This window comes from Centruroides vittatus, unplaced genomic scaffold (genome assembly GCF_030686945.1).
Source record: "Centruroides vittatus isolate TY-2023 unplaced genomic scaffold, ASM3068694v2 contig_817, whole genome shotgun sequence".
Lineage (NCBI taxonomy): Eukaryota > Metazoa > Arthropoda > Arachnida > Scorpiones > Buthidae > Centruroides > Centruroides vittatus.
In genome coordinates, this window is record NW_027122532.1 from 2812387 (window position 1) to 2828875 (window position 16489).

Genomic DNA, 16489 nt, shown 5'->3' on the forward strand with positions numbered 1-16489 from the left:
AAAGACAATATTCCTGTTTCATTGTTAATTTTTCTTTTTCAATTTTGAAAAACAACTGAAAGAATTTTCTTTAAACAAATTCATGCATTTTTAGTAAATAAGAAAGTAAAACTAAGTAGAAATAATTTAAAAATACAGTCACCAACTTCTGACCTCCTAATTTATGACCATCTGTAACTTACAAGGAAACTGTCGGAGTGTCATCTAATAGATTTTAATAAAATTTAGTTAATAATTACGTTAAAAGTATACAAACTCTATGACAAATTTCTAGTATTCACTAAAAGTGTTAATCAGAGTTATTAGCAATCAAATGTCGTACTATTTTATAGTACTTAAACACAAATATGCAAATTTTTAGAAGTGAAAGGGTCGCGGAGGAAGACGGCGATATTACATTTAGAATAAATTCTGGAATTTTCGAAAATGGGAGAAGAATTAATAAAATTTAGTTTAATTACGTTAAAAGTATACAAACTCTATATTAAATTTGTAATGTTTACTAAAAGTGTTAATCAGGATTAATAGCAATCAAATGTCGTACTATTTTATAGTAGTTTAACACAAATATGAAAATTTTTAGTAGTGAAAGGGTCGCGGAGGAAGATACAGTAATACCTCGATTTTCGTTGACTTTGGTTTTCGTCGATTTTTTGCAAAAAATTTGCCTCGGATTTCGTCGGCGTGCCACATGATCTCGTTGCTAATTTTGCGAAAACAAAGAGCGACCCACGCATTTTTCTGCTCACAAGTCCTCGTGGCGGTGTTTTTTGCTGTACGAGCATTACTCCGCGCGTCTAGCCAAACAATTTCATTGCTTCCATTCTTTTTAGTTCCATCGAGGGACCAAAGAAAGTTTCCAGAGCCAGTAGCCCTTCGAACAAGGCCAGGAACACGATCGAGTTGAAGGAAATCATTAAAAAATACGTGACTGGCATTAAAATTGCTGAAATCGGTCGCATGTACTGTACTACTTTTCGGGAAGTCGTCATCCACGATAAGTTTCGTTGTGGCGAAAAAGGAAGCAAAAAGGAGGCTAATGTAGCGAAAGGCGTAAATGTGCTAATGAAACAGAGACCGCAAACAATTGAAGAGGCCGAACAGTTGTTATTAATTTCGATCAATCAAAAACAGTTAGATGGCGATTCTGTTTCGGAGACCATTGTATTAGTTTTTTATACTCATTTTATATTAATTCCTTAATTTTTTTAGTATTAAACACTACGAAAACAGAGGTATCACTGTATTACATTTACAGAGTAGAAGAAGAAATAACTCAAATAAATATTATAAAAGATTAGATATATATACTACTTTAACAATGAAATTTAATATAAAAGTATTGATAGAATAAATATAAAGAAAACAATCGAAACGTAATAAATAAATACATTTTAATAGATATATTTAAAAGTTATTATATTCACAAATTATTAGATGGACAACTATTTACATGATATTTTTCAACAAAGCAAAATAAACAAAGAATCTGTTGGCATCGTGCACATTTAACAAATCGAAGATTTTCGCAATTACTCTCGACACAATTTAAACTGTCGGTGTTTAAAAAAGAAAAACAAACTTGTTTTACATTTAAGAATTGACACTTTTCATTTACGAGTCCAGAAGCGAACCGTGCATGTTTAATCAAATTATTAAATATTGGCGCAGATAATTGATGATGAAGAATCGAATGTAATTTTATAATGCCATTTCTAGTTGTCCAAAACAATTTCGTCGAAGAATCATTACAGAATAATTGTATAGCATTTAAAATTTCTTTAGCTAAAAGTTTTAATTGTCTATGAAATCCGACATCTAAAGGTTGGCATATAGACGTACACTTTGGTGGAATAATTAATATTTCGCATGAATTTCGATTTGTAGATGTTTGAAATACTGTATTATAAATATTAATATTTGTTTGTCCACTCCACGAGTCAATTATTAATAAAGAGTTTTCTGTTATATTTGGAGATAATACGTCTCTTACATAGTTTGTAATAATTGCTGTAGATAATTTGCCAGATGAGCTAGCTGTAACAGTTACGTTTGGGGCATTGAACAGCGACGCTTGAACTCTACGTCCAAAGGTTCCACGAGCCTCTTGTAAGCAAATAAATACATTACCTACAACTTGTCCGTTAGCATTAATTAAATATTGAACAGTGTAGGAATGCGTTACTTTATTACTTGGAGAATGTGCAAATCCAATAGTGTTTTTTTCTCCTTTATATGAAAGTGTTCTTGGTGAAATCATTTCGTATGAAAAACCACACTGATCCGTATTGAATATGAAGTTACGCGAATAAGACGGCAATAAATTTTTTACTGTTGTTTGAAATTGCGCAGCTTTTACTAAAATATCCTTTTCGTTCGCTATTTCTGTTTTATTTACAAGTTTTGTAATCTTTCGAGATACTAATCTATATTCTTTTTTAAATTTTGCAACCCAAGAATCACTAGCGGTAAACTTAATTGAACTATTCAGTTGAAGAAATTTCTGTAATGCCCATATTTTTAATTGATTTCCTTTAACAATTTTATAGCTGCCTCGAGCTTCGTCAAACATTTGTTTAGTATGTTCTTTAATGATTTTTAACGTTTCAATTCTATGCTTTCGAGATTTAAATTGTTTTTCCTATTTATATAAATCACTAAAACGTTTTAATTGTTTAGCTCCTTTCCGCTGTAATGCGTGTAATTTCCATTTTGGGTGTTTCTTATGTAAGTTAAGAATTTCTTCTTTTCGTTTTCTTGAGATTATATTCTTATCGAATTTTTCATCATCTGAATATCCCGATTCACAGTCAGTGTCTGCGTTATCAGTTTCTTTCTCTAGAAGCAGACGTGTTATTTTATTATCTGAAATAGGCCTATCTATAATCAAATTATTATTTTCCATCTGACAAAACTCTTCGTCATCTCTACTTACATAACTACTTAAAATATCGCTAAATGCATTAAAAAGCAGTTTGGCTACCTGTTTATCAACGTCTGAAATATTAGGCCTACAAATATTTCTGTAGGCCAAACATTATCACATAAACGTTTAAATTCTGCTATAATGTTTTGAATATTTACATTTAATTCTCCCATTTTCGAAAATTCCAGAATTTATTCTAAATGTAATATCGCCGTCTTCCTCCGCGACCTCTTCACTACTAAAAATTTGCATATTTGTGTTTAAGTACTATAAAATAGTACGACATTTGATTGCTAATAACTCTGATTAACACTTTTAGTGAATACTAGAAATTTGTCATAGAGTTTGTATACTTTTAACGTAATTATTAACTAAGTTTTATTAAAATCTATTAGATGACACTCCGACAGTTCCTTTGTTAGTCAAAACTAGAACATTAGAAAATTTATTTTCAAGTCCAAATGATACAGTGTAACAATTAAACATTAAATGTAATAGGCAATACACACATACTCTACATAAAAATAACTTTTAAATTTATTCATCTTTAATTATAACTTTGGTCCATGTCATGTGCAAAAACAAATAATTTTTATTCTTTATTAACTAACTTTTATTATTCTAATTTCATAATTGTATAAGATTGAACTGAATTAATAATAAATTAAACAAATAAATATTAACAATAAAAACAAAATCAATTTTATGGGAAGATTTCAAAATTTTTGATTCCTTTGAATGCAAAATGACTATCTGCATGTTTCTGCATGTCAATAAAAGACCAAAATTAATTTATTAAATTATTAAATGTTGGTTTGAAGTGCAATACATTTAAGGAGTATTGCTATACTCATTAAATGTATTGCACTATCGACTATTGTAATTAATTATGATATACATTTGTATGGTATTATGTGGGGCTTTGGAAATCATACCTCACTATTACCTTTATGTTATGTTCAATTTATGAACAGTACAGTTTATGACAAGAATCCCTGAACAGAACACCATCAAGATCTTGTATTGTAAGAAAAAACCTTGTACAAATGGCTTTGTATTTTTCATTTTCAAAAAAATCAACAAACAATAAATAAAAACAAGTTCATATCCATGATAAAATAATTCCTTAATGAGATATATACAGGGTGCATAGGAAAGTCCCTTTAACCAGAAAATTTTTGCAAACGGAGAGAGCTACAGCTATGCAAGTGAGGTAATGGTATAGTAAAGCGACTATGCCCGACCTAATGCAAACGACAGCAGCGCCCCTAGAGGCAAAATTTGGAAGATAGGCAGTGCAAATCGAAAACGAAAACAGATAGAGCAAACTTCCCAATTTGAAAGTTTTAGAGCATCAATTAATTACTACAAAACGACATGTGGTTCACACGGATAAAATAAACTGTCGCCTTTATACCCAAAAGTGTTCGAAAGCAATGCATGCCATTTTGTGTAACGTTTGAAAGGAATAGCCATAGGTATAAAGAAATACGCACAATTTATTGCATAAAATATGTACTTATGTCAATACAGTTTGATAACATCACACAAAAAACAATGGAAAAGCAAATTGTCACACAGTGATAACAAGTTTTTGAACATACTCGACATTAACTTGTTATCACTGTGTGACAGTTTGCCTTTCCATTGTTTTTTGTGTGATGTTATCAAACTGTATTGACATAAGTATGTATTTTATGCAATAAATTGTGCGTATTTCTTCATACCTATGGCTATTCCTTTCAAACGTCACACAAAATGGCGTGCATCGCTTTCGAACACTTTTGGGTATAAAGGCAACAATTTATCTTATCCGTGTGAACCACATGTCGTTTTGTACTAATTAATTGATGCTCTAAAACTTTCTAATTGGGAAGTTTGCTCTATCTGTTTTCGTTTTCGATTTGCACTGCCTATCTTCCAAATTTTGCCTCTAGGGGCGCTGCTGTCGTTTGCATTAGGTCGGGCATAGTCGCTTTACTATACCATTACCTCACTTGCATAGCTGTGGCTCTCTCCGTTTGCAAAAATTTTCCAGTTAAAGGGAATTTCCTATGCACCCTGTATATATATGTACTGTACTAGCAGACCCAGCCATGCATTGCTGTGGCTCAAAATGTATCTATTATAAATGTATAACACTTTCGAAAAATCCCTTCTTAGTGCACATTCTCTTGACATACCCTATTAAAACAATCAAAAATGCAAAAAACTACATCTAAAATAGTATAACAGAAGCTGAGTTCTTCACGGTAAGCCTTAATCCTGTCCCTCTCCCCCCACTGGGGGAAAATCGAAAAATCCCTTTTTAGTGTATATTCTGTTGACATACCCTATTAAAACGCAACCAAAAACGCATCTAAAATAGTATAATAGAAGCCGAATTCTTCACAGTAAACTTTTAACCTTGTCCCTCTCCCCCGCGGGGGAAATCAAAAAATCCCTTTTCAGTGTATATTCTGTTGTTGATCTGCTTTAGTTCATCCAAATAATGCCTCACAGAAAAGCAAACTTAGATCATTGTACTTGCAGAGTTAGCGCCATCTGTTGGACATAAAATCCTTAATCCTGTCCCTCTTCCCCGGGGAAATTTTGACATCTAAATTATATAAAAATACACTCGTATTTGAATGGAATGTTGTGTGAAAATTTCAAAGCAATCGGTGAGGAATTTTCAGAGATTAGCTATTAGGAACAAACGAAATTACATTTTTATTTATATAGATTGCCTTGTAAGCTACTGCTGAAACTGAAAGTTTCACATTTCCTGTAGTTTTACTATTATGTAAATTAATTGTTGTGGCAGTTATGGCAAAAGTTAAAATATAAGAAGAATAAAATGCTGGACTATTGCACATTACTTTTACTTTTCCATTAAAGAACCTTCATCAATACTGGTTAGTTTTTTTATAGTTTATTGCTTGTTTTAGAAAAGAAAGTATAAAACTAAACAATCAAATTCAAACATTGAAAGGATTATTTATTTCAGTCAAATCTTTTCCTCAAATAAAATAATGTTAGAAAATATAAAAACATAATTGAAATTTATTTTATTGATAATTACTATATATAAAAAGTTAATAAAATAATTATCAATAAATAAAATTTCAAATTTCAAACTATAAATTATACAGGTACTCCTCACTTTACGACCGAGTTCCATTCTGACGACTACGTCGTTAAGCGAATTGGTCGATAAGTGAGGAGCTTGCGCCAGGAATATAGGATCATTGTAAAATTATACAAATTATGCAACAAACTTCAAATTTATTCATAAAAAGACTATTACAGTACATGCAAGCCTATTATAGTACGCTTAGTGAGCATGTCATCATTCGCCACTGATTGACACTCAAGCTGAGAAAGGGGATTCCCCGAATTGCAGGTCGAAACTCAATTGGTCACAAGTGCGAGTGATCGTTAAGCAGATAGGTCCGTAAAGTGAGGAGTACCTGTACATCGGGAGACTATCCATTGTTTGACGTGATAACTTAATCCTTTTTTGTCTTATAGGTAGGTGGGTGTAATTAATTTCTTTATATAATGTTGTTTTTTTATTGTTTGAATAGTTCTCCCCACAATTTTTTATTTTTATATATGGATATTTTGTTTAAATATTTCTTAGTATCACTTTGTATAATTTGTTTGTTTTATTTATGTATATTTTATTTTTTTTCTTTGTAATAACTTATGAATTGTAATATTACATTAGTTTGCAATGTATAGATTTTGTTGTATGTATTCCCCACATCATGGGTTCTTCCCAGTATGTCTAAATAAATAAATAAACTATAAATTATAATAATATATTCATTATCAGAGAAGTATATGTGTTTAATACTCAGTTACATACACAAATGTATCTTTAAAAAATTAATATTCTGATTTTTATAATTTACTAAAATTTTCAAATTAAAAACAATAACTTACTTGTAGATGCAACAAATTCAATGCTGAAACTGCCATGCATTCTTTATCCTGTGATGGAGGCCAATCAGACGAATTTTCTAAAACCATCACAGACTTTATTAATCAATTCATTTATAAGTTCAAATGTTGTCAAACAGACATCAATAATAAATGGAATTTGAAGCCCAATAGTATTTTCTTCACTAGTTGACCATATAAATGTCTAAATAAAACAGATTTTGATATTAAATTATTGATTTTAAAATAGCTGTTATTTAAAAAATATATTTTGTATTTTATGATTTCATTAAGACTGCTTAAAATAATTATTTAATTACTTATAATAAATTAATTTTATTTTATTATAGTATTTTAACTTACATAATAAATAATATTTATTAGCCATATTTTTAAATTTAATTAAAGAACTTTTAAATATACAAAGAATAAAATTTACTTGAGCAAGTCCACAGGTCGCACCAATTATTTTTTTTCCTTCTAAAGAAGTGATTAAGGCAGGTTCCACTCCATTATATGCACCTAATTGGCCCTGATCATTTCTTCCCCAACAATAAACTTTACCATTTTCAGTTATCGCGCAACAATGGCTCGATCCAACTGCTAGGTCTACTACTTTTTTATTGGATAAAGCTTCTATTAGTTTTGGAAATCGCACATGTTCCTCACTACTATGACCTAATCGATGATTGTCACCTTTTCCCCTAAAAAAAATAAATAAATTTTCTTTTGTTTCAATAAATGGATAGATTTGTCTTCTTACTGAAATAAAGTATTTTAACAGATTTGTTTAAATTTCAATTTTAAATAAACTTTTCTGTCAACAGAACAGCAAAAATATACATTATTATAAGATTTATAAAAAAAAATTCAATTTATAAACACTATTTTTTTAAACTCACAGAATTTTAAGATTATTCAAAAAATTTTCTGACTAATCTGAATTTTCTATAATTTTTTAACAAATTAAAATTTGCAATTAATCAACTGCTCAAAGTTCCAAATATAATAACGTGTCATTTCTATTTATATTTCCAATAGTTTTAGATAAAAAAAACTAAAGTATTATAATCATCCGATGGCAAAGTAAAGATTCAAAATACCAAAAGAGATTATTTAGTACTCGACTGCTTCTTGTTCTCTCTATTTAAGTCTTTATAAACACAGAATGGAGAAGTTATCATACAAGAACACAGCTGATCGGTTGTGTACCTTTTATTACATAAAAAGAAAGTGCATCTTAGGCTATTCACCCCTTTTCAGTCCTTATTTAACATATCTTATGAAATTGAAGTGTATATTTATTAGTGACAGCTGGAGTAACCAAATTTTTTTAAAACTAAAGGGGGAGCAAAACTAGTAAAAAATTGGCAAATAAAAAGTTTTTATCAAGTTTTAACTGTTATGTTTTACAGTTTCACTAATCTGTGTCTGCACTTTCAGCACTTTCAGAAAAACAGTGCCATCCCAATATTATACTGTACAATGTCCAAAGTTTCCTCACTAAACATTTCCCTGATCAGTGTACTGGTCAAGCAGGGCTAATACCATAACCACATCATTCCCTAGATTTGATACCCCTTAATTTTTTTTTCTGGAAATTAAAAAACTTTATATTTATAAATAGATATTTCCTATTCATTTTATTGATTAACTCTGACATGATGTCACCCAAAGCCTTAATAATCCTTGAAAAATGATTGATTAAAAATTTTTGTTTTAGACATATTTGAGAATTAAAAAATTATTCAGACAAGCAAGCAATTCTTAATACTGTCAGATTGAATAACTGTTTTATGCCAAAAAAACTAGAAAACAGAGTAATTTTTCCCGTTTATTTATCCAAAAATATTTAAATTTCCTACTTAAACAATATGACTAATAGCATGTTAAAAATTTAATAGAAAAATAATATGAATTACATAATGATGAAATTACATTTAAAAGCAAAGTAATAAATATTTACCATGAATATAAAGCACCACTTTTTGATAAAGCCAGACTGAATTGAGAACCACAATACACTCTAACTATATCTATTCCATGTAATTTATCAATAACCTTAGGTGTTTTGCAGCCGTCACTTCCTCCTCTACCAAGTTTTCCATAGTCTCCATCACCCCAGGAATAAACAACCCCTAAACAAAGAAACATTTTATAGTTATTAAAAATTAAATGAATTCCATAACAAAGATATTAAAATATCTAAACATTTTTAAAATACAGTATTTTACATGAATTATTACAAGTACATCTAGTTACCAATGCTCTAATAAAATTCTGTCATAGTATATTTTATGTAAATTTAAATACATAACATATAATACTAAATAATAAGGAAAAATGGGAATATATACCATCATTTGTAACAGCTAGAGTTTGCGCATCTCCACTTCCACATGCAACATCTACTACAGTATAACCTTTAAGAGCTGTTACTAACATAGGTATACACTGATCTTCACTACTTCCTGTAAAGTTTTAAAATAATTCAAATATAAATAACTAAAATAAAAAGCATTTAAAAGTATAATTAATTATCAATGTTTCAAAGCATTACTTATATATATATATTCCTTTTTCAATGAAAGTGACTGAAGTTTTACTGATAATTTAGTAGTTTATGTTAATCATACTGATGTATAATTTTGGATTCATGTTCTATGGGAGAATTTGGCAGTTCATATCATGAGTAGCATTATGAGTGTTGTTTGATTGCATTGCACATAATGTTATAAATTATATCATATATGATATAAGTGATTACAACACATCACATTGGTCGTCATCCTCACTAATAATCAATATTCATATAGGTTCATGATACATGCTTCTCGCATTAGTCTGTGAGAAGCCGGAAGTTAGAGTAATACTCTAAACCCTTTTTCTGACATCAGGGATGGTAAATCCTTGCACAATTGTCACTGAATGGCTGGGATCCAAGTGATGAGGGGGTGGATATGCTGACAGGGGTCTGCGATACATGAGTAGGAGCTCCCATCATAAAAATCAACAAATTTAATATAAACTAAATGAATAAAATCTACAGGATTACAAACTTGTGAGAGGATTCTAAAATATCACGTTTCCACTTATAGGCCTAACAGACCGAGAGAGAGAGAGAGAGAGAGAGAGCTTACATAAATCGGGTAATTATCATACCTCATTTCTGTAGTGACCATAGTCTAGGTGGTAAATTATCCATGGAGGCCTAGACATCACTTGCACAATTCACAAAGTTAAAGATATTCCTTAGGGACTGATCATGTTAAAGTGGTCATCCAGTCTATAGGAAAATCTGTCTTGAGTATGACAGGAAGGGAGTCTTGGTGAAATCCATGCCCAAGGTCTGGTGTGTGGCAGTTATATCCCTCTCAGTTGTGGGAATTTGGTCTCATGACTTTCTGTTTTGGAGTGACAACACTTCCGAATGTGTCATCGACGAATGGTGAGAATTACACAAAACTGACTAGCAGGTTTACTATTTCTTTCGATTGTTCTTAGATTCTCCCCTTGAACTTGGTTAAATGTCAACTTTCACATACTTTAACAACTGATCATTATAACATATTTTTGATACTTTCTCAGGGTAATGAGAGGGGGAAGGGACTGGTTGTGTCAAAGACTAGTCGATTGTTGACAGTTAAATTAACATTTGATCGTCTCCTGTTTTTAACTTTATGGGAAATTGATGGGAATAAAGAAAAGTTTCTTTTTGTTACAAATTATAGAAAAACAGCTCCTAGATTCTCACAAAATCATTTCACCATATCAAATGACAAATTAACTATTACATATTTACTAAAATTATAAATATACTATATAAGCAATTATAATTGATTATATAGTAAAACTTCAATACCTTAGATTATAATTTTATATAATAGTTTCAAAAAGATCAGTAATCAGTATGTTGTGTATTTATAATATTTCTAAATTGTAAATTCTTCAATCAATGGATTTTTAAATCATACATTTCTATGTAAAACTTTCAGATCACTTTTTTAACTTCATTTAATCCAAAAAGCATCCTTAATAATTAAAATTATACAGTACATAATCTCTTACGTACAATATATATAAATATCAGTACATATGTATTAATATTTTGTTCTTTGTATTATTTTTATGCATTGATATCTATATTCAACAGGAAAGATCATATCATCATCAATATACTATTGTTTAGTTATTATAAAATTCTTACCATGACCAAGTCTTCCATAATTTCCTCTTCCCCAAGTGTACAGTTCACCAGTAGAAGTAATAGCAGCACTATATGCACTTCCACAAGCAATATGAGTAACAAATTTTCCAGATAATGCTTGTATTAGAGTTGGTTCTTCTCTTGAACTACATATCATATACAACACATTTCGATATGATAAGTTAATTTACGTTAAATTTCGTTAAAGTAATATAATTTACGTTATTGCTTTAGATATTGAATGATCAAATCCTATAGTTACTTTTAATCAAATTAAAAAAACAAAATATTTAATAATTTATAAAACTATTATGAAAATTTAATAAGAGTGAAAAGATTTCTGTAACAAATTGAGAAATAAAAGACGATTAAATATTCCTAAAATTTGAAAAAAATGTAAGAAAAAATAAACATGTATGACTTTCTTTCAGTAAGAAATGTAATCATTCCAATACATGCAAAATGATGTAGAATGAAATGATATGAAATATTAATTAAGTAAAAAAAATCTAGATATATAGAAAAGAATTTATCTTGGCATGACATGAATGAAATGTGATTGTAACAAACTTAGCTAAAGACAGAACTTTGATCTCCAGCAATAGCCTATAAAAAAAATCTGCTGTAAGTTTGTTTTTTTATTATTTGTGAAAGTATTTCATCAAAGCTTGTAAATTTGTTTTTTAAAATGTATTCTGAAAATTAAAGAAATTATTTAAATAATATTATCAATTAAAAAACAGTCACCTAACATATATCAAATGTAAAATTTTTTATTCATTTATTAACATTATATGTGTAGCCTTTCAAACTTACAATTCAGTGATGGATTCAAAAGAATTAATGTGTTATAGATAAAACACGAAGTGTTAATTCCATAACAGGATAAAATAAAAAATCATAAAAGTTCAATTTGTTGCTTTCAGCTAATAAATAATACAATCTAAGAATTTCAAATATTCAATCAATATAATCATTTTATACAGTTAAAAAAATTGCATGTTATTTATTTATATTTATTTTAATAAAAATTTCACAACATCAACAAGCAATTATTTATTGTGACACCATCACAATGCTGGGCTGCAATTTTTAATCATATTTTTAATTAATTTAATTTAAAATATAAATGCTCTCCATCTCAAATTAGTAGTGGCTTGTCCTGTACATCATACTTTTTCTTTAACAATAGATTTTGAGGGAAAATTTTTGAACTGAAATGACATGACTTCCAGTTTGTATATAGTTAAGCAAGGCCTTCTGCCCCTAAGATTTCTATATCTTGTCTCGTCTTTTTTCTATCTAACTCTGTTCTCAAGATTAAGGAAAGACAAACAAATGACAGTGGAAATTTATAGGTCTACAATTTTTTCAAATTTCAGCCCAACAACATATTCTTATCATGCAATATGATGATATAATGTGTTACATAATATCATCATATCACTGTATATTTACAATTTATAAATTATTCATAACAGTATTACCAAGTCCAAGAAAATACTTTGTTTTTATGATATGTGAATGTATTTAGCTCTTAAACGACTTAAATTTTTGATTACTCTATGAAATATATTAGCAATTTTTATAAAAATGATTAGAAGTTGTGAATTATATACTGTGCATGTTTTTTTTTTAAACTTTAACTGTTGTTTAAAATGTATGATTTAAAAATAAATGCTATGCTTTTATTTTATGTTGTAACATTCTTTTACCATCTCTATTATTAACAGCATCCTAAATTCTATACAGTTTCTATTAACATTATAGAAATTATTTTTGATTCTAGATAAACCTTCAACTTTCATATAGCTAGATCATTAAACAAGCTATACACTGAGGAATATTTTGATAATACTATTCCAGAATATGTTCAAAATTTATGCTTAAAGAGTCCTTTTCATCATTAATTTTGTTTTGTGGATTACATGATTTGGTCAATGGCTTTCCTATCTTTATTAATAAAAGTTGTAGATAATGAAATAAATTTCTATTCTTTTCTCTCATGTGTGTCTATTTTTTATGTATAGTGATCGTGTGCGAAAAAAATGGCATACCCAGGAGTGTAGCCAATAAGAAAGGGGGTGATAGAGAGGGTGAGAGAAGGATGGGGGAAAGGGAATGGGGTAGGGGAGAAAAAAGGGGAGGGAAAGAAGAGAACAGTAGAGCGATACACAGGGACCAATTGGATGGGATCCTGAAAATAAAGAGTGGTGCGAGCAGTACAAATGAGCGTGTAGTAGACAGAGAAGAGTACGCTCTGAAAAGTAACAGTTGTACAGTAAAAAACAGATGTCTGTCCACTAAAAAACAGGATTGATAAGCGAGGGCAGATTGGAGGAGAACACAAAGGAGCTAGCCTTTATAATGTAAGCAGTAATAAGTCCGACAACTAGGTTATCGTTCTGCATCCGTTGTAAAAGTTCATTAATGGAAGATGCTTACAGAAGTTTTTTAGTCCATGGAAGATCCGTGTTGAGGAGAGGAGGACACTGAAGTTGCAGAGCCAATGATGACCTTCCGCATGCACTACGTTACGCAGATTTCCACAATAGGAGGTATACTTAGGGCAAGTGAATAAAACGTGGAATGGATCCTCTTCTTCTACGATGTCACAATTGCATTTACCGTTTCCTTTCTCGAGGAAACGATTAAGGTACGCCTGGAAGTTCCCGTGCGCCGTCATAAGCTAAGTGATGGCACGGTTGGTGTGGAAGAAGGATAAGTTAAGACGTGTGCTGACACTTGGGAGAAATTTGTACGTGTGCCGGCCAGTGGTACCCGTATCCCACTCTTTTTGCCAGATGGTAGTGAGTAGTTCGTGCAGTTCTCTGCGAAGAGTAGAGAGAGGGATGGCCTCATAAGCATAGGAGTCAGCTATCTTGTGGGCATTCTTAGCCAGCCTGTCGACCCTTTCATTATCAGGATTTGAAGAGTGACTCTGAACCTAATAGAAATTGATGTAGGCTGAGTTATTGATTTCATTAAGGAGATTAAGACTTTTGTCAATGATGGGCAGTTTTTGGTTCCGATTCTTTATCTGATGGAGTGCCACATGACTGTCTGTGATGATGCTGACAGTTTTTCCCGAAAAGCAGGAGATATTTTGATTGATATACTTCAGCGTGGCAAGGATGGCCAGGGATTCTGCCTGGTTGTTAGAGCATTGATTGCGCAGGCGAAGAGCAGTTTGCCAATGATGTTTCTTAGTGCTATCGACCAGGCAAGCAGAGGCGCCCATAGCATCCCAGGTTTTTGAGCCGTCAGTGAAGAAATTTACTCCAGTAAGTAAAGGTGGTAAATTAAAGTAAATCCTATTGGTGGGAGAAATTGCAAGGTGGAGCCGGTTAATGTTGCAGTTGAGGTCTATCCCATAGTTAGAAATGTCATTAATCAATTTGCTGAAGGAGCCGGAGAGATGCATTTTCGACATCAACTTTCTTAGTTTAGGTTCGGTGATGTTATGAAAATGAAGTTTCATAAGTAGATTCCTTAGATATCTTGCAAGAATTACCAGGTGAATAGAAAAGAGCCCAGCGATGACCAGGAGGGCATTGGTTGGAGTGGTCCTATAAGATTTGGTGATTGCAATTGCAGCTTTACGCTGCGCGGAGAGCAGTTTCCGTCTGATATGGATGTTGTTGGCTGTGTAGCCCCACTCCTCGCTTCCATAGGTTAGAATCGGTTCAATTGCACCCATATAAATGAGCTGGCTGGTCCGATGATCAATCCTCCAGTAGTTCCTGGCAATACTCCTGAGGGAGTGGTTGACACGAATTGCCTTATTGTACACATATTGAGTGTGATCCCTCCAGGTGAGTTTGGGGTCAAGGATTACCCCAAGGTATTTCATACTATTGACACATTGAATCCTTTGGCCCTTGATATGGATGGTCGGTTTTCTTAAGTAATGGATTCGCTTTAGGAAAGACCGTACAGTAACTTTTATTATGGTTACTGATAAGGTAATTGTCCTCACTCCAGTTGAGAATACTTTGTAAGAGATTGTTAGTGTGCTGTTGAAGAACCTCATGATTTTGGTGAGAAAGCAGGACGACAGTGTCATCTGCATAACCTTACAGATAAGGGTTGCCAGGGAAGTCACAGGTATTGATAGAGTTGAGAAGCCCATCGTAAAGAATGTTCCATAGCGTTCGACCTGATTTGGAACCTTGAGGGCAGCCCCTAGTGATAGTGGTTTTGTACATTATGGTTCCTTGTTCTATTGCTAGGGCAGTTTGCCCTGATAAATAACTTCTGAGGAGCCCATTGATGTTGGCTGGACAGTTGAGATTTGCAAGATTAGTCAGGATAGCAGGCCACCACGCATAGTCGAAAGCGCCCTTAAAATCAATCAAGACCATCATCGCGTGTTTCCCGTCGCTTTTGGCGTCATGAACATAATCAAGGATCTTACCTATTACTTGGTGGGCACTCTTATTTCTCATGAACCCATATTGGGATAGGTGAAGTGCATTCTTTTTCTCCAAGTGATGGAGGATCCGTCCTCCCATTAGAGCATCCAGAACCTTTCCCAAAACAGCCAGGAGGGATATGGGGCGGTAGTCAGAGGGCTTGGTGGGGAAGGTGTCCTTAGTCTTGGCGATTAGCCTTACGGCTGCTTCTTTCCAGACAGCTGGGAAGTACTTAAGGTCCAAACATTTATTGAAGATAATTAAGAAAGTAGTAGGTATGGCCTCGTAGGCATGTTGTGCCATCTGTCAGTTAATCAAGTCAGGGCCAGGGGCCATACGCTTTTTGATTTTATGAAATTCTCTACTTATCTCCTCTGAGGTGAAAGGTCTATTGTCGTCAGTCATAAGAGAAATTGGGCTTTGATTTCTGATTTCTTGTTGCTTGGGATTATTGTTGGTTGGATTATCATGTGGGAAGAGGTCGGTAAAAATGACTTGGTAAGTTTCATTGAGGTTGATTGTCTTGCCAGTATCAGTTGAGATGGTAGCCGAAGGTGTCAGAGGTTTTTTCTTTTTAATGGCCATGTAATAAGGAGTTGACCATGGTCCATAGTGGTTGGAGGTGGTGCAGAACTCCTGCCAAGACTTTCGTCTTGTATTGTTGATTAACGTCTTGTAGTCCCTAAAAAGGGTTCTATATTCATCGGTTCTCAGAGATTTTAATGCAGGGTCGTCTGTAGTCCTGATCTTACGTCTTGCCCTTCGTACCGCAGTCCATTTGGCAGCTAATTCCCTATTCCACCAGGGGGCAGAGGGTCTACAGACCTTGACTTCGGTCGCAGAGTGAAAGGCCCTCTTAATGGCAGATTGTAAGGTGAAAACTACATTGTCAAGCATATGAGTAGTGTTAATTTGAATCAGCTCCGTGGGGTTCCAAATTGTTTTTAGTGTCCCTTCGAAACTCTCCCAGTTAGTCCTATTAGCAATAAAGTAGTTAGCATGAGAGGAGGTCCT

General features: G+C 32.1%; 1 protein-coding gene across 1 annotated transcript in view; it reads right to left on the reverse strand.

The window, feature by feature from the left end:
• Positions 1-16489, reverse strand: part of HERC2 (E3 ubiquitin-protein ligase HERC2) — a 191235-nt gene that overhangs the window by 145501 nt on the left and 29245 nt on the right. Inside the window, 6 exon segments of the mRNA XM_067278755.1 lie at positions 6857-6937; positions 6939-7058; positions 7293-7557; positions 8820-8991; positions 9211-9324; positions 11061-11206. Of these exon segments, the coding sequence (XP_067134856.1) occupies positions 6857-6937; positions 6939-7058; positions 7293-7557; positions 8820-8991; positions 9211-9324; positions 11061-11206 (898 nt within the window).